Below are 20,012 nucleotides of genomic sequence, written 5' to 3' on the forward strand. Positions count from 1 at the left end.
AATGAAGTCTTGTCTTGTCTTGTCTTGTCTGGTCTGGTCTTGTCTTTTTGACAAAGTCTCTCTGTGTTGCTCAGGCTGGAGTGTAGTGGCATGATCTCAGCTCACTGCAACCTCTGCCTACCAGGTTCAAGTGATTCTCCTGCCTCAGTCTCCCAGGTAGCTGAGATTACAGGTTCACCACCACACCCAGCTAATTTTTATATTTTTAGTAGAGATGGTGTTGTGGGAAGTCAGAGACCCCGAACGGAGGGACCGGCTGAAGCCACAGCAGAAGAATTATGAAGATTTCATGGACATTTATTAGTTCCCCAAATTAATACTTTTGTAACTTCTTACGCCTGTCTTTACTGAAGTCTCTGAACATAAATTGTGAAAATTTCATGGACATTTATCACTTCCCCAATCAATACTCTTATAATTTCCTATGCCTGTCTTTACTTTTATCTCTTAGTCCCGTCATCTTCCTAAGCTGAGGATGTACGTCACCTCAGGACCCTGTGATGATCACGTTGTCTGCACAAATTGTTTGTAAAGCATGTGTGTTTGAACAATATGAAATCTGGGCACCTTGAAAAAGAACAGGATAACAGTGATTTTCAGGGAACAAGGGAGATAACCATAAGGCCTGACTGCCTGCAGGGCCAGGCAGAACAGTCATATTTCGGAAAGCGAATAGGAGAAATATCACTGAATTCTTTTCTCAGCAAGGAACAACCCTGGGAAATGAATGCATTTCCAGGGGGAGGTCTCTAAAATGGCCGCTCTGGGAGTGTCTGTCTTATGCAGTTATAGATAAGGGATGAAATACGCCCTAGTCTCCTGCAGCGCCCTCAGGCTTGGTAAGATTAGGAAATTCCAGCCTGGCGAATTCTAGTCAGACTGGTTGTCTGCTCTCGAACCCTGTTTCCTGTTAAGATGTTTATCAGTGACAATGTATGCCTAGCAGGACATGGACCTTCATCAGTAATTCTAGTTTCACCCTGGCCTTATCATCTCACTCTGCCTGTCTGCCCTTGTGATATTTTATTGCCTTTGAAGCATGTGATCTCTGTGACTCACACCCTATTTGTATACCCTTCCCCTTTTGAAACCCCTAATAAAAACTTGCTGGTTTTGCAGCTCAAGGGGCATCACGGAACCTGCCAACATGTGATGTCACACCCAGAGACCCAGCTGCAAGATTTCTCTCTTTTGTACTCTTTCTCTTTATTTCTCAGATCAGCTGACACTTACGGAAAATAGAAAAGAACCTATGTTGAAATATTGGGTACTGGTTCCCCCAATAGACAGGGTTTCACCATGTTGGTCAGACTGGTATTGAACTCCTGACCTCAAACGATCCTCCCACCCTCGGCCTCCCAAAGTGTTGGGGTTATAGGCGTGAGCCACTGTGCCTGGCCTAGACTGGATTTTAAAAGGCAAAACTCAATTATATGCTGTGTTAAGAAATATACTTTGAATGTAAAGATGAAGATACCTTAAGAGGGAACGAATGATATACTCTGTAAACACGTATAAGAAAGCTGAAGTGGCTATATGAATATTAGACAAAATTGACCTAAGGACGAAGAATATCCCTAGATGTAAAAAAGTGATATTTCATAATGATTAAAGGGTCAGTTCATCAAGAAGATGTAATAGCCTAAACATATATTGCTAATAGCAGAATTTCAAATAACTGAAACTAAAACTGACACCTGAAAGAGAAAATTGATCTGCAGTCATAATTGGAGATTTCAGTGTTCTTATCTTTACAAATTACAGAACAAGCTGAAAGAAAAGCAGGAGGAATATGGAAAACTGGAATACCATCAGCCACCTTGATCAAGTGAAATTTGGTGAATACTGCACCAATAACAGAATATACATTCTTTCCAGTACACATAGAACATTCACCAAGACAGACATATGCTGGGACCATAACAGAACTCAATAAATGTAGAAGAACTGAAAACAGACTATATTCTCTCTCTACAGCAGAATTATAAATTAAAACTATAAAATATCTCTAAAATCCCAAGATATTTGAAAATTAAACAGTACACTTCTAAATAACCTACATATCATAGACACAATCATATTGAAATTAGAAAATATTTTGAACTGAATAAAAATGAAAAATGGCATATCTAAATTGTGAGATGGGGATAAAGTAGTGTTTACGAAATTTAAAATACATGAGAAAACAAGACAGATTTAAGATCAGTCATCTCAGTTTCCAACTTAAGAAGCTAATTAAACCGAGTAGATTAAATCAATGTAAGTAGAAGAAAAGAATTAACAAAGATAAGAATGGAAATCACTGAAGTAGAAAATATAATAGACACAGAGTAGAGAAAATCCATGTAATCAGAAGCTGGATCCATATTTAAAAAGACTGATCAGTCTTTCCAGATAAATCTTTCTACCTGTCAAGAAAATGAGAGAAAATATAAATTACCTCTATCAGCAGTGAAAGAGGAGACATCATTATAGATATTACAGACATTAAAAAGATAATAAGAGAACAGCATAAACAAGTTGATGTCAAAAATTTTTGACAAAATAGATGATACGAACAGTTTTCTTGCAAGAAACAAGAACTGAATCAAGGATAAATATTTTTAAAAATTAAATTTGTAGTTTAAAATGTTTCTACAACAAAATCTCCAGGCACACATAGTTTCAGCAGTGAATTCTGTCAAGCATTTAAGAAGGAAAGCATATATCCAATATTTCTCTTTCAGAAAACAGAGGAGGGAACATTTCTCAACTTACTTTATGAAGCCACCACTATTCTGTTCCCAAATCTGGACAAAAACCTTAAAAGGGAAAAAACAAAGTAACTACAGAGCAGTGTCTCTCATGATCAGAAACATAAGAACACGTTTCAAAATATCAGCAGAGTGGATCTTGTAACACAGAAAGTGATAATGTATCATGAACTATGGTGGTTTATCTCAGCCGCGCACTGTTTGTTTAATGTTAGAAGAGCAGACACTTTCATTCTCCTGTATTCACAGAATAAGGGGGAGGAAACAATATGATTATCTCAATAGAGGAAAAGCATTTGGCACAAAATTTACACTTATTCACATTAAAATTTGCCACAAACTAACAGTATAAAGGAACTTTCTCATCCTGAAAAAGGCATCTATGAAAAAATTCAACAGCTAATTTCATACTTTATGATAAAAGACTGCTCACTCTCTGACATCAGGAACAAGGCAAGAATTTCTGCTCTCACCACTCCAGTTAACAGTGTGCTGAAGGTCCAAAGCTACCCACTAAGCAAAGAAAAATCAGATGCATAAAGATTGAAAAGAAGTAAAACTGGCTTTATTCATAAATGAGATGATCATGTATGTTAAGGAATTGATAGTTATGAGAAGTGAATTTCGAATGGTTACAAGATATGTAAATGAAAATTATATAAAGCTAGCAAAGAATAATAAGAAAAAATTTAAATGCCACATGCAATAGCATCATAAAACATGAAATATTTAGGAATAAATTTTAACGAAGTATGTGCAAGACCTATGCTCTGAAAACCATAAAACATTGCTGAGAGAAGTTAAAATTTGACAGATAGCTCGATATTGTTAAGTATAAGATCTCCCCAAGTTGACCTATAGGGTGAATGCTATACCAGTCAAAATGCCAGGAGACATTTTTGTTGTTTTGTTTTGTTTTGTTTTGTTTTGTTTTTGAGATGGAGTTTCATTCTTGTTGCTCAGGCTGGTGCGACCTCGGCTCACTGCAACCTCTGCCTCCGGGGTTCAAGAGATTATCCTGCCTCAGCCTCCTGAGTAGCTGGGATTACAGGCACCCACCACCAGGCTCGTCCCAGGAAACATTTTTTATAAAAACTGATGAGCTGGTTTTAAAATTTGGAAATGCAAAAGACCCAGAATAGCTGTTATGGGTTGAATTGTACCCCGCAAAATTCATATGTTGAATTTCTAAACCCCAGTACTTTTAACATGACCTTATTTGGAAACAGTGTTATTGCCAGTGTAATTACTTAAGATGAGATCATACTGGAGGAGGATGGGCCCCTAATCCAGTATGAGTGGTGTCCTTATAAAAAGGGGAAATTTGGGCACAGATTACACACAGAATGAGAATGTCATGTGAAAATACAGACAGAGATCTACAAACCAAGGACACCAAAGATTGCCAGCGAACTATCAGTAGCTAAAGAGAGGCCTAGAACAAATTCTCCTTCATAGTCCTCAGAAAGAACCAACCCTGCCAACATCTTGGTCTTGGGCTTCTACCATCCAGAACTGTGAAACAATACATTCCTGTGTTTTATACCATTTGGTTTGTGGTACTTTGTTAAGGCAGCCCTACCAAACTAATACAATTGCCAAAACAATTTTGAAAACAAAACAAAGAGGATTATATTACTTCTTTCATGACTTACTATAAGGCTAATTAAGATAGTGTGGTATTTATGTAAATATAGATGTATATACCAGTGGAACAGAATAGGGTCCAGACTCAGTGGAGAAAGGATATTCTTTTCAACAATGGCACTGGAATGATTTTTTATCCTTATGGAGAAAAAAGGAACCTAGACTCTTAATTTATACCAAACAAAAATTGATTTAAAACAGCAACATAAAAGCTGGAAATATAAAACTTGTAGAATAAAACATTATGGATATGTTGAAGTAGGCCAGGGCTTTTTAGGATATAAAAAATACCATGAAAAAATGTTTTGATAAATTGTATCTCATCTATACTAAAAAGTCAATGCTCTCTGAAACATATTATTAAAAAATTAAAAAAACAAGCCATTGTGTAGGAGAAAATATTTGCAATACATATATCTGGCACAGGACTTACTCATATGCAGAATATGTAAAGAACCTCTTACAACTCAATGAGAAGAAAACAACCCAGTTAGTAAAATGAGCAAAATATTTGAATAACATTTCACTGAAGAAATAGAAATGTCGCATAAACACCTGAAGATACTTTACATTATTAGCCATCAGGGAAATGTAAATTAAGACCACAATGTGATGCTGCCTAAAACATCTTGAGTGTTGGTAAGGATCTAGAGTAACTCCAATACATTGTAGGGGAGAATGTAAAATGGTAGAACTACTTTGGAAAATACTGTGGCAGTTCTTAATAAAGTTGAACATATACTTCATATAACCCAGCAATTTCATTTGTAGGTGTCTACCCGAAAAATGAAAACATGCACCCATGAAAAGATACAGATGCATGTGTTCATAGCACCTCTATTCATTGCAGATAAAACTGGTATCAACCCAGTGACCATCAACACATGAGTGGATAAATAAATGGTAGTATATTCATAATCAGAAAAAAAACCCCAAAACTGATACATGTAACGACATGAATGAATCTCAGAAACATTGGAAAACACTTTTTAATAATCCCATTTGTGTTATAGAACACACAAAATATACTTGTAATGACAGAAACAGATGCCTAGGAGGAGGTGGGGCAGGCACGAGGTGAGTTGCAGTGATTGCAGAGCTGTGCAAGGAACTTTTGGGGTTGATGGAAACATTCTAAATGTTGATTTGTCTGTGGCTATGCAGATGCACTTGCAGTTTACTATATGTAAATTATACCCCAATAAAGTGCCTTTTAGAAGTAAAGAAAACGAAGCACCAAAGGGGATAGTGTGTGCAGGGCAGTGCGTGAGGTTTCAGGCGTTTCTTCTGAGTAGGTCTCACAGGTTGGCTTGATGGGTGCTGTTTGGCTTTGGGGAGATAGGTGTTTTCACCTTGGCTTCTTATTAGAGTCACCTGGAGAGTTTGTCTAAAACACTGTTGCCCAGAGATTCAGATTCATTGGTTCTGGGGTTGGGACCGCAGCACTGGCACCTTTTAAAGCCTCCACCAAGTGATTCTAAGTTGTAGCCGAGGCTGAGGAGCACTGGCCAGACTTCGAGTTTTCTCTCCAGAGAGTGTCTGCAACGCCCAGGCCACTTGCTTTTTTACTTCTGCTCAAGTCACACCATTTGTTGCTGCTCTGGCATTGGGGACAAAAGCAGCGGCTCAGGCCTGAAATGCCCCCCCGCTAAGTGGCACAAAACACTGTGGAAACAAATGCAACACGAAGATCGATGGTACTATATTTTTGTGAGACTTAGAATTGCTGTGTAAGGCTAAAGCCAGCAGAGGAGTATGAATGGAAATTACAAATCCAGACATACACCCAGTTCATGAGACAGTCAAGAACAACATTACACTAACTTAGAGTAACCCCATATCTACCAAATTTCTTAGGATTGTAGAAGTATATCTTTCCATATTCAAACTTTGCTGAAGGACAACTATTGGTTGGTGAAAGATTACCATATCCAGCTCTTTTCAAATGTGGATGGTAAAGGAAACCTTTAGAATCTCAGAGCCAAATGAAAGTAATATTACAAATCATTCCCATTTCCTGTGGTCTCATGATGTGCTGGGCACCATTCTGAATGCTTTCCCACACAGTCCTCACTGTGGCCCTGGGAGGTGGGTATGGCCCTCTTATTTCATGTAAGAAATTTGAGACTTAATGAAGTTCAGAAATCTCCCCAAGGTCACACAGCTAACAGGCTGAGTGGGAATTCTCCTGTATGTGTGTCTGCCTCCCAGAGCATGGTATTCATATTCCCTCTGCATCGGAGGATGGTGAGTGAGTCCTCTCAGGAGGCCACTGCTTCTGTGTCTCCTGCAAGACAGTCAGTTTCACCCAGCAGCTGCTTCTGTGCTTCCAGCTTTCAGAGTTGGCTCTTGGCTTGTCCAGGATGGCATCACGCCTCAGTGGAAACCTTGCTGGAGCATTGCCACACCCAGCCTGGTCATTTGTTCCCTTCAGCATGAGGACTCTGGTTGTAGTGTTTGATTCTGTTTTATGGAGCTATGTCATAAATACATTTTTACCAAGTATTATTTAGGCTGGAGTCAGTGTAGGAGATGTGGGTCCACCTTTGTATTGTACTCTTGCCTTCTTTTTATATTTACCACTCAATTTGAGAGCATCCAGAATAATTGAAGCTCTGTTTTCTATCAACCTAATATGTTTTCCCAAAGGAGTTTGGTTAGTAGAGTTGGGCCTGTACCCTTTGCAGAGTGCCTACTCTGGCATTATTGGCTAATGTGGGAAAGAATAGTTAGCAAATCTATTTGTTGTCCTCTGTTTACACTTCATTTCCAGAGACTAAATGTTAATTTGTTTAATCCAGGCTTATTGTCTCCTGGAGATGCACTACCACGGGAAAGTGTTGACTGAGCTTGGCTCCTCAATGTGAACTGTAACTTCTGACTCATTAATTACGGGCCTACAATCAACTCCCAACATGTTAGTAAAGAAACAAACAACTTTCTTGTTTAATGAAGTGCTGACAGAAGAAAACTTAATTGTTTCTCTCCTGCCCCCAACATTAGCTTGACACTTGTAGTTACAGCAGTAAACTTGGGCTTTGTAATAACAAAATTATATCATCAGTCACCCTTCCTGAAGGTGCTGTATTGGTGTCTACTTTTCCCAGTGACCTTAACCTGTGTTCATTCTTAAGTATATAATTGTGTATTTGTCATAATGCCGCTGTCATCCTTGTCCAGAATAAGTCATTTATGTTGTAAACATTTAGTGAACTTCTATAAATGGTTCCTTGTATCCTTTCCTAATGCAGCTGTATGAATAAGAAATATTTATCCAGGAACGCATACCCTCAGTTGACCTACAACTCCAGTGGAACCGTGATTTTTAAGAACTCTTTAGTTCACCTTTATTGCCTGCTTAAATTTCAGTTTTTAGTGTGTGATTTCATTTCCTTCAAAGAACATCTTACCCATTTAGCATATCTCAAGAGTTCTACTTTTTTTTGTAGAAAGTGAGGTGTTTTCCATGCATTGAATAATGAATCCTGAATACATTTATTTCTCACTTATCCAGAAAAACTGGTTTTTGAAAATAAATTTGAAATTTTGCCTAATGCAGAGAGGAAGTGTAAATTCAGCTCTGTTGAAGTAATTGTTCAGTTTCTTCATGCATTTAGGAGCTACTGCCCAACTCCTTGTTCCTAAATGAACTAATTGCGTTTAACAGTGTGAATGTCACCAACTACTGCTGTCACTCCCAGTGCTCTTTATTGAGCATTTACTGTGTGCTAAGCATACTCACAGTCTCTCTTTGAAGTAGGCACTGTCATCCGCAAGTCTTAGGGGAGGAAATCAAGTCTTAGGGGTTTCTTGACTTGCCCAAGGCCAACAGATCTCATAGCAAGGCTTTGACCCCAGCAGTCTGGCTCCACAGTGGCCACTCTTAATCCCTATGCCACACTGCCTCCCAGTTCATGAACTTCTTGTTTCATCTTATCTTCCAGCTTTTGCACATACTCTTCCCCCTGCCCAAAACACTCCCACAGTCCCCTTTGCCTTATTTAATTCCTGTTCATTCTTCTCACCTTAAGCTAAATACCACTTCTTTAGGGAGACCTTCTCTGTGAGCCCCATGCTGTGTGTTCTTCTAGCTAAACAAACTATGAGCATGAAAACCAACCTCAGTCTGGCGTGGAGATGCACCTGTGTTCTAGAAGGGTTTGGATCGCACATTTGTGGAGAGCTGGTGAGGATCAGCTGGATTCTTTCTTCTCAGTGACACTTACAGGGCCCTTGCTTCGTTTCTGGATCTCTCCTTATCTTCACCCCAGTATCAGTCAGCGCAAGGCAAAGGCATTTGGCATCTCTTCTTTCCCATTGGCAGACTTTACTGTGTGTACGTACCCCATCCAGCTGGTAGATGTGGGGCAGGTTATCAGAGGAGAAGTAGGGGTGTGAGGGCATCCTTGGGGAAGCTTTGGTTACAGTCTCAGGTGGGGTCATTACCAACTTGGCCATAAAACTCTCTCTGTGCTTCTCAAACACATGATCCCTCCCATCACACCTTCAGTGCCTGGAAAAAAATTACAGAAATTAGATGATTACCAATTAATTTATTCTCTTCTTCCTGCCGTTTGTAAAACAAGGATCATTAATAGATTCCTAGCAAGTCTGTGCATTAGAATCAGCTGGAGATCTGGTTTCTTTCAGTGGGACATGGCTTTTGGAATAGTTAATGTTCAGATGACTGAATGCAGTTTAAAGACTTCCATGTGGTTCTGTATCATCTTAGGTTATGTATATCTCACTAGGGATGTAAAGTCAAAATACTGTTTAATTCTGAAAACTTTATTTTATATTTCATTAGATTAATTTGTATGTTTTCAGTTTTTCTAACTTTAAATTTAATTTTTTAAAATTAGATAAAACACAGAGGATTCCAAAGTCAGAATTATACAATGCACATTCACAGAGTCTCCATTCCTGTTTCCTCCACCCTATTCTCCTCTTTATCCTGTGGATAACCATTATTTGTTTTTGGTTCTTTCATTGTTTCTTGTTCAGAGTATTTAAAAATACTCCTTTATCACACACAAGATTCTCATATAAGGCAATTAACATGTTGTAATCAGGCTATATCTCCTGGCAGTCCTCCCACAGCAGTCCATCAGCAATCTTCTCTACTCACATTTGCAGCTGTATAGCAGTCTACTGTGTTTGTACCGTAGTTTATGTAAGCAGCCCCCATTCGTAGAGACTTGAGTTGTTTCATAATAAGTCGTGCTGCACCCAGTATCATTAGTCATCAGAAATGCGCATCAAAACCACAATGACATACCACTTCACTTACACTAGAATGCCTAATACAAAAGACAGACAGTATCAAGTGTTTATGAGATTGTGGAGATGCTGGAACCCTCATACATTGCTGGGTGAAAATGTGAAATACTGTAAACACTGTGAAAACAGTCTGTTCCTCAAATGTTTATAATTGTCATATGATCTAGCAGTTTGACTTGTAGGTATATACCCAAGAACAATGAATACTTATATCCACTCAAAAACATGTACATGCACATTCAGAGCAGCATTATCATGACAACCTAGAGGTGGAAATAACACAAATGTCCATTAGTGGGTGAATGGAAAAATACAATGTGGCATATCTATACAATGCACTGTTCACATTACTCAGCCATGATAAGGAATGAAGCACTGACATGCCACAACACAGGTAGACCTTGAGTGAAAGAAGCCAGGTTCAAAAGGCTACAAGTTGCTCAGATTATCTGACTCCGTTGTAGGAAATGTCCAGAATAGGCAAATCCAGAGAGACAAAGTAGATGGATAGTTGCCAAGGACTGGGGGGAGGGAGAAATAAGGAGTGACTGACCAGTGAGTATGGAGTTTCTTTTAGGGGTTAGGAAAATGTTTGAAAATTGGATCATGCTAATGGTTATATAACTCTGTGAATATACTGAAAACCACCAAATTGCACACTTTAAAAGTGTAAATTTTATACTTTGTGATGATGCTCAGCAAAAAATGAACCGGGCCAGGCACGGTGACTCATGCCTATAATCCCAGTGCTTTGGGAGACCAAGGCAGGAGGATCACTTGAGGCTGGGAGTTTGAGACCAGCCTGGGCAGCATAGTGAGACCTCATCTTTACAAAAAATAAAATAACAAAATAAACTGTGCTGTAATGAATAACCTTATTTCATGGGGTAGTGTGTTTTTTATCTGTAATTTCAGAAATGGGGTTACTGGATCACGTGTCATTTTGCTGCTTACACCCTATTCCCTTTCATGGGAGTTGTACCATTGATCATTCCCTCCAGCAGTGTACGAGCGTGCCTGTTTCCCTGTGGCCTCACCAATAGCATTTGCTGTCAGACTTGGTTATTTGTTAGTCTGGCAGGTAGGAAATGTTGTGTATAATTATAATTTGCTTACCTCTGATGAGCAAGTTTGAACATATTCTGATGTCTTTTTAGTTTATTTGTATTTTTGGTGCCATTTATGTTTCATGTATCTCACCTGTTTTTCTATTGTATTGTTGGTGTTGTTTAAATTTTTACAAGTTCTTTATATATTGAAATATTAATCCTTTGCAAATATCTTCCAGATCTGTGATACCTTACAAATAGTTTTCCCAGTTCTCATTTGTCTTAAAAACAAATAGTCAGATTTTAAAACCTTTCCCCTGTTGCTTCTGGATTGAATCATAGTTAGGAAAGCTTTTCCTATTCCCAACTTAGAAGAGGAATTCACCCTTTTTTTTTTCTAGTACTGATTTATTATTGTTATTATTATTTAAGTTCAGATCTCATATCCATCTGGAGTTTATCTTGGTGAACAATATTAGGAAGTGATCTACTTAGATTCTTTTTTATACAGCTACCTAATTGCCCCAAATTTTTGAAGTCCAGTGAAAAGAAAAGTATCACTTTTTGTTTACATTGTTTTATATAGTTCTGGGTTGATATAGGTATTTCAGATAATAGGGCAAACAAGTATTACAACATTGAATAAGAAAACACAAAAGGAACAAGTCATCTGTAATCTCTGACTATAGCCATGCTGTTTTCAGTATATAAACTTATCTTCTTTCTCTCTAGGTAAATGAGCTGGATGGTATCCCGTTGATCCTGGACAACTGCAACATCAGTGACAGTAACCCCTGTATCCTTGCACGTGAATTACCATGCACAAGTTTACAGCCGGGGCCCTTAGCAAAACAAGTCCCTTTCCTCGTGTTCATTCAGTATGTAGCTGGCTGCCTTGCTTGTTTACTTGTTCCTGAGAACCAAATCGTTTTCTCAGAGTTATGGTGCTGTAATATCATTTCTGTAACCTTTGTAATATGGTAAGCTAAGTTTTTCAAGGTGAATAAGACATTCCAAATGAGCATGTGGCCAAAAAGCACTTTCAAACCTGGGGCGGAGGCAGCCCATGTAAGGCACTGTGCTGCACATCACCAGCATCACCTTTCCAGTGTGTGTGTGGTCTTCAGAGTAAACATGAACTATGGTATATTGTTTTGCTATAGAGATTCTGAGTATCCAGTCTTTGGGAAGTCCTATTTTAACAAGAGTTTGGCAACATAGAAACATGAGCACTCTGGCTCCCTAGGAAGAGGAAGGAGCATTTCAGTGGTGCTGAATTCTCATCTTCGGAGGGTTTGTCCTGCAGCCCTCTGCTGCAGAAGCTGAGAGCGCTGGCTCTTGCCCTTGCTTGGGTTAGCCACCCTTGCTGGAGGGTGTTCTGCAGGGACCCTGCCTTTTTCCTACCAGTTCAAGTAGTTGTACTATACGAAACTAATGTAGTACAGTGGTCACTAACCAGGGACCAGATACAGCTTGTTTAGATTTGAGATAAAACCTACTGTTTAATTTCATGAACTTCCCTGGTGAGAGCCAAACTCAGTTGTGCCCCTTGTCCTGGTCAGTGCTTGGCTGGGGGCGGGGCAGGGGTGAGTAAGGCTACTGCAAGGACTGGGAGTGTAGCCTGTGGGAGGCAGTGAGGAGCCCAGCCTAGCACTGAGGAGACTGAGGAGGGGGGCATTTTAAAAATAAAACTATGGCTTCTGCCAAGAAAAGAAAAGCAGCTGATGAAAATCATGTGTTTCAAAGTAAGTAGACTGAGCAATGCTTATTATTTGTGCTGAAGATACTGTCATTTGTCTGATTAGCAATAGAAAACAATCTATTTTAAAGAGCACAGTAGCTTTGTAAGTTCAGTCAGGAAAAGACAAATACACAGCCTCAGAAGACTCCTGTTCGGAGTAAAGCACATTTGGTTCAGTGCATGGCATTATCATGAGTCCCTGCAGGCTGTGCTCATTAAAGAGTGTTGACATTTTTTTAGCCCTTCAAAAAGGAAAGAAAAAAGAAGAAAGCTTCTAGTCATGGGAAAGCAGTACAAGAATGTTCAGGTACAATTGCAGATGTTGCATTTCCGAATGAAAATGATGATTTATTATGAAAAAAGAAATTCACTCACAGTTTACTTTTACATTCCCTGAATTGACCTTCTAGTGAAGAAGGGGTTTTCATTGCTAGTCTTTGGCTTTTAGCAAACACCAAAAAATAAAAAGACCGTTGTACACTAGCACATCGTAGGCCTACAGATGCTCACAGCACCTTCCGCCTTGGTGTTCTCCTTGCCAGATGGCCATTCGTTCATTCACTTCTTCCTTCAGGAAACATTCTTTCAGTCCCTCTTGTGTGTTTACACCCTTTGCCTTATTGAACCCTGACAACACCATGAAGCAGATACTATTACTATCATCCCTATGTTGTAGATGACGAAATAAAACTCAGTCTCTAGCTTGCCCAGAGGTCAAAACCAGATTTTATACGTGTGAGTGCCTGACCCTTAGCCACTTGCCCACACTGCCTTCTTACAAGTCACTGGGAGGAGACAGAGCACATGCAGAGAACCACATAAACATATTCATGTAGTGGACAAACGGTTCAGAGTTACATGTTTAAAAAAAAAGATACAGGATAGCTACATCTTTAGCTAGATAACTGGCTTTTAGAATGATAATCAGTGAAACATTGCAAGATCATGGAATCTCCTGTGAATCGTTAAGAAAAGATGAAATATCACAAGCATCTTTAGTGTTATGTGTATTCAGTAATTCTTTGGAGTTGTATTTATTAAGCCTACCAGATTTTAAAGGCATATAAAATGTAGTAAGATATGAGACCCATACTGAAATATCAGCACAAAGGGAGAATGACAGTTGAATGGTCAGAAACGAAAAAGCATTACAACCTAGAGATTCAGTTTTTAGATGTGATCTATAAATTAAAATCTGGCCTTCACAGTACTAAAGTAAATAAGGACGTGATACGATTACAAAATTTACCTTATTCCATCGGTAAAACTGCATTAATGCTCCTTCCAGGCTATTCCCCAAGAATTATCTGATGACTCTGACTTTAATCCTCACTTCCCATTCACTCTTTTTCCCCTGTTCTTGTGGATTTTTTTCCTTTTTTTTTTAATTCATGAAAATAATACACCTATATGGGGGTTTTTAAATACCAAAAGGCATTCAGTAAGGGAACAATATGTCTAGCTCCACTTTCTACACTTTCTACTTCACTTTCCTAGCTATTTCTTCTAGTAGTTACTTTTGTATACCTAAATAATATGCTCTACTGCTGTTTCTTGATATATCAAGTTTTGGTGTGACCTGTTTATTTTATGACATGAGCATTCACCTCCTGTGCACCACCTCCTCCCCTCCCTCCCTCGTGCTTCCCTTGGAGTTAGGACTGCACATCCCGTTCCCTGTTGCCCACGCTGTGAATGAGGCTTAGCATCTTCTAAAGTGTTTGCTGTTTGAGGGGGGTGTGTGTATACGTTACAGTGTCCTTGGTCAAACCTTTTGCCCATTGGGATATTTTTCTTCATTATTCGTTTGTTAACACATCTTTATGTATTCTAGATTGAAGTTCTTTGTCAGCTACATGTGTTGCTAATATTTTCTCTTTCCTGTTCTGTGATTACCTTGTCATTTTCTTTATAGTTTCTTTTGAATAACAGAAGTTCTTAACTTTTAGTCAAATTCATCACTTTTCCTTTATGGTTAGGGTTTTTTGCACGTGTATCTTGTTTTAAGAAGTATTTCTTTACCCTGAGGTTATGATGATGATAATATATTATCTTTCAAATGCTTTACAGTTTTAACTTTTATATGTATGTCTGTAATTCATTTAGAGTCAGCTTTTGTGTATGGAGTGTGTTAGAGTCTATTTCTATTCTCTCCAGATGGCACACAATTGTCCCGGCCCTAGTTACTGAAAAGAACATGCTTTTGTTCACTGTAGTGCCACCTTTCTCAGAAGTATTGATATAAGTTTGGGTCTGTTTGTGGACTCTGCCTTCTTTTCCATTCATCTTTTTGTCTATCCCTGCACCAATATGATGGTCTTAATTACTATAGCTTTCCAATATGTCTTGATACAGGATAAGTCAGTTCTTCCAATTTGTCTCTTGTTTTTTAACAGTGTTAGGACCATTTTTTATTTGTTTTTTGCATAAAAGTTTTAGAATCAGCTTATTAAATTCTACACATGTGTACACACACATACATGTATATACCCGTACACACACAAATAACCTCGTATACCACTAACAAAAACAATTTAAAGCCCCCACATACTGAGTTATTCATTGAAATTACATTAACTAATGTAATTTAGTCAGAATTGACATACAATACTGAGTTTTCAACCCATGAACATGTTATACCTGTCCACTTATTTAGGATTATTAATTTTCAATTTTACTCTTTTCTGTATACTTCTTGAACTCCATTACATGGATTTTCGTATGTATTATTTTGTTGCCATTCATTTAAAAGTGTTTTTCAATTTTTATTGTAACTTCTTTTTTGACCCGTGGATTATTAGAAATTCATTCTAAACAATTGAGAATTGTTTAGTTATCTTTTGGAGCTTGATTTCTGGTATAAATGCATTGTGATCAAATAGCACCTACTTGATATCCTCTGTCTTATGAAATTTATTGAGACTTGATTTATGACCTAGTAATATGGTCCGTTTTTGCAAATGTTCTATGTGAGCATGAAAAGCATGGCTGTTTTCCAGTAGTTGGGTGTAGTAATTTATATACATACATTAGGGCAAGTTTGTAAATGGTGGTATTTAAAACTTTTAGGTTTTTTACAGATATTTTTGTCTACTTTGATTTATCAATTAGAGAGAGAGGTATTTTGAAATAATCAGCCTATGATTACGGATTCATCTAATTTTCTTTTTCATTATATAAATTTTCCCTTTATATGTTTTGAGGCAAGGTTTTTAAGTAAAGGTATATAATAGGTCCTGAGAAATAGTCCTGTTATCATTATGAAATGACCCTCTTTATCTCTAAAAATGATTTTCTGCCTAATATTAATATAGCTATCCTAGCTTGCTTTGGATTGGTATTTACATGGTACAGTTTTATCAGTCCTTTTATTCTCAACCTTTCTGTCTGAGATGTGTTTCTTGTGTAAAGTATATACAGTCATGGGCCACATTGTAATGTTTTGGTCAACACAGACCCATATTCAACCTTGGTCTCATAAGGCTGTAATACTGTATTTTTACTGTACCTTTTCTGTGTTGAAATACACAAATACTTATCATTGTATTACAGTCACCTACAGTATTAAGTACAGTTACATGCTATACAGTTCTATAGCCTGGAAGCAGTGGGGTATACCATACCACCTGGGTGTGCAGTAGGTTACTAGGTAATATAGCCTAGAATGTGAGTACAATCTGTGGTGTTCACACAGTGATGATATTGCCTCCATCCTCAGTGCCACCATCCAGTCCACACTTGCATTATTGCTGGCCCTGAACTTAGGCAGTGACTTCCTAACTCATCTTGCAGCTTCTGCTTCTGCTGGGTCTAGGTGATTTTTGATTCCCCATTCATTCAGTGTGATGATCTTTTAAAACCAAAGCTGGATCATTCCTCTCTGACTCTCCCACTCCCCAAACCACCTCACATAAGCGTACCCCTGTTCACAGAGTGTCCTAGACTGCCCGTCATCCTCAGAATAAGCCCAGTCTATCACATTCTAAAAGGTCCTCTTCATTTGTATCCAGTGCCGTTCTCCCCTTCGTCAGCATTCCCCAGGCACATCTACCTTTTTGCTTCCAAGAAGGATCCCAGTTCCTGCGTGAAGGCAGTTGTCCGAGCACATCTCTGCTTGTGCTCTTCCTGGGCTCCGTCATCCTTGTGCTTCACACCCGGCGTTCTGTGTCTCTTCTCTCAAGTCCCAGCCGAGATGGGCCACCCCCGCCGATCCCTGCCAAAACTTGTTCTCTTCCTTCAGCTCATCACAGGTTATTGTTAAATATGTGTGCATTTATGTCTGGATTACCCGCTGGATTAGGTTTCCTAAGGGCAGGGATCAATGTTTCTGTGTTTCACCTCAATATAAATATGCCATTGTCTTGCATGTAGTAGATAACCAAAAAATATATCTTAGATAGATATCTGCATGGGAAAAGGAAAGAAATAAATGAGCAAACAGCAGCTTGGTGAAATATGTGTATGTGTGCATGTGTGCGTGCATGTGCATGTGTGTGTATTTATTTATTTTGGTGGAGAGGGTGGTTCTAAGCTCAGGAGAAATGTCTCCCATGGGTTCTTCGACTCTGGTAAATTAAGTATTCTTGGTTTGTCAGTCATATTATTTAAAATTCAGTTTAACCCATTTTTCTAGTAATTAGCACCATCCAAGCTTTTATTGAATTTAATTTTAGTATTTTGTGTTAAAAAGCAATAGATATTTTGGGCATACTAAGACTAGGAATCAGTGCTGATGTCGAATATCCACTAATAACAATACCACTCTTCTCTGAGCACTCTGGATTATGTCCTCCTTGGGATGGGTGAGGCCTGGGATGCCTTTGGATAGGAGTTTACCCGTGCCCCATGGTACATCTGCAGTCAGGACTGTGTAGAAGATTCCACTTTCTCGGCCACCCTAGGGGTTAGGAAATCCAGGCTGGCGTATCAGAGCAAGACTAGAAGCAAAAACTGCCCCAAAGTAGAGGATGTGGCTGGAAGGGTTCCTTTTCCATTTCTTGGAGGTAACTTTTAGAGACCACCAGGGATTTCCAAATCCAGGGAAAAGGTACCAGCTATGAGGGGAAGCTTAACTCTGAAGGACTGCCCTGGCTGCTGCTGGCTGCTGCTGCCTCAGGGACACAAGCCCAGCTAGTGCCCAGCTGTTCGCTCACCCAACTCACTTTTGGGTCACCCACAGTAATGACACAGTAGCCAATGCCATCGGAAAATTCCAGCTCTGCTACCACAGAGGCAATTTCTTATTTGTCAGTTTATTGTGGGATTTTTTGTTGTTGTTGTTTCCAAATAGAAACAGCTGAACTTTATTTGAAGTGTTTTTCTTTCGTTCTTTTTTGATCTGTGTTTTGATCGGTTGTCCTTGATGTGGGTTTTTTTTTTTTATATATATTGTTTTTATTGGGGGGATGGTGCAGGGACAGGGATAGAATGAGAGTTCAGACTGGGTTGTTTTGGTTTTTTTTTGTTTTTTTCTGTTTTCTTCCTTTCTTCATTTCTTTTTCTTTTTTGTTTTTTTATTGAAACACCTAATTTGTAAGAAAATAAAATTCACTTCCATACAGAAATGTAAGAGTTTATAGGAATAATCACTGAACAGTAGTTTTCCCGGTAATCCTGTGTTGAGGAAGAATGGCACCATGGCAGGGGCATCAGCCCTGTGGCCAGGCAGACCCACACTCAAGTTCTGCCACTCCTTAATTTCCGAGCATTGCACTCAATCTCTCTAAGTTTTAGTCTTGTCTGTAGAATGAGACCTACCCCGACAGGGTTATAGTGAGTGAAATGTTATCATGCTTATAAAGTGTCCAGAAATAGTTTCTCAACAAATAAGTGTTTTTGTACAAGTATCCTATGTAGCTATTCATTCCTATGAGAAAGGTAAATTTTAATCTGTGATTGCACTGTGGGTCAGTGGTGAAACTCAAATAATATCACCGAACAGAATAGAGTCCAGAAGCAGACTCACCCACACCCAACAAAGGCCTCACTGCAGTTCACTGAGAAAAGGATGGTTTTTCTTATAAATGGTGCTGGACCAATTTAATGTCCATAGTGGGGAAAAAATGACCTGGGACTCCTAACTCAACACGGTTCAGAAATGTCAATTCGGGTTGAATTTATAGACCTCAGTGTGAATGGTAAAACAGAAGAGCTTCTAGAAGAATCACAGAAGACTTTGGCTATTATCTTGGATTGGGCAAAGGTTTCTTAAGGCACACAAAGGCTAACTGAAAAGCACTAACTGTAAGAGAAAGACTTTGAAACGATGTTTGCATTACATATATCTGACAAAGGATAAGGACTTCTGCAAAACAAGGAAAAGAAACAATTCAATTTTTAAAAATGGACAAAAGACTTGCATGCCACTTCACAAGAGAAGAAATCCAAATGGTTAATGAGCATATGGAATGAGTGCAGCATTGTTAGTCATCAGGGAAGTACAGATTTAATCCACAACAAGTGACCACTAGACCCCACCAGAATGGCTAATAAAAGCCCCAACGATACTCAGTGATGGCAAGGATATGGAGCAGCCTGAAGTTTCATACATGATAGTGGGACGTAAGTAGGAGAATTGCTTTGGAAAGCTTTTTGGTTGGGAGTGTCTGCTAACATTAAACATACACCTATCCTGTGACCCAGCAGTTCCACTCTAGTATATCCCCAAAGAGAAATGCGGGTATATGTTTATTAGAAGAGGAGTCACCATCCCCTCAGCCACAGACCTGGTACTGGGCAGCACGGCAGGAGGTGGGTGAGCATCAGTCACCACCTGAGCTCCATCTTCCATCAGATCAGCAGGAGGTGAGTGAGCGTCAATCACCATCTGAGCTCCATCTCCCATCAGATCAGCAGGAGGTGAGCGAGCATCAATCACCACGTGAGTTCCATCTCCCATCGGATCAGCAGGACGTGGATGAGCATCACCACCTGAGCTCCATCTCCCATCAGATCAGCAGGAGGTGGGTGAGCATCAATCACCACCTGAGCTCCATCTCCCATCAGATCAGCAGGAGGTGAGCAAGAATCAGTCACCACCTGAGCTCTGTCTCCTGTCAGATCAGCAGGAGGTGCGTGAGCATCACCACCTGAGCTCCATCTCCAGTCAGATCAGTGGCGGAATTAGATTCTCATAGGAGCGTGAACCCTATTGTGAGTTGCACATGTGAGGGATCTAGGTTGCATGCTCCTTTACGAAAATCTAACTAATGCCTGATGATTTGAGGTGGAACAGTTTCATCTGAAACCACACACTCCAACCTGTCCGTGGAAAAACTGTCTTCCATGAAACAAGTCCCTGGTGCCAAAAATGTTGGGGACTGTTGTATTAGGAGACACGTTCAAGAATGCTCACAGCGAGCTGAGATCTGGCCACTGCACTCCAGCCTGGGCGACAGAGCGAGACTCCGTCTCAAAAAAAAAAAAAAAAAAAAAAAAAAAGAATGCTCACAGCAGCCTTATTCTTCAGACCCCCAAAGTAGAAATAACCCGGATGTGCAGTAGTGGAATAAGTAGTTAAATTGTGGGTGTGTTCATGTCGTG

The 20,012-nt window shown here is 39.2% G+C and overlaps 1 protein-coding gene across 1 annotated transcript in view; it reads left to right on the plus strand.

The window, feature by feature from the left end:
* The window catches only part of ATXN10 (ataxin 10), a 191,522-nt gene that overhangs the window by 141,501 nt on the left and 30,009 nt on the right, over nt 1–20,012 (plus strand). The window contains exon 10 of the mRNA XM_011984069.1: nt 11,462–11,525. Within this exon, the coding sequence (XP_011839459.1) occupies nt 11,462–11,525 (64 nt within the window). The remainder of the gene's footprint in view (nt 1–11,461; nt 11,526–20,012) is intronic.

The sequence above is a fragment of the Mandrillus leucophaeus genome, unplaced genomic scaffold (genome assembly GCF_000951045.1).
Source record: "Mandrillus leucophaeus isolate KB7577 unplaced genomic scaffold, Mleu.le_1.0 Scaffold26, whole genome shotgun sequence".
Taxonomy (NCBI): Eukaryota; Metazoa; Chordata; class Mammalia; order Primates; family Cercopithecidae; genus Mandrillus; species Mandrillus leucophaeus.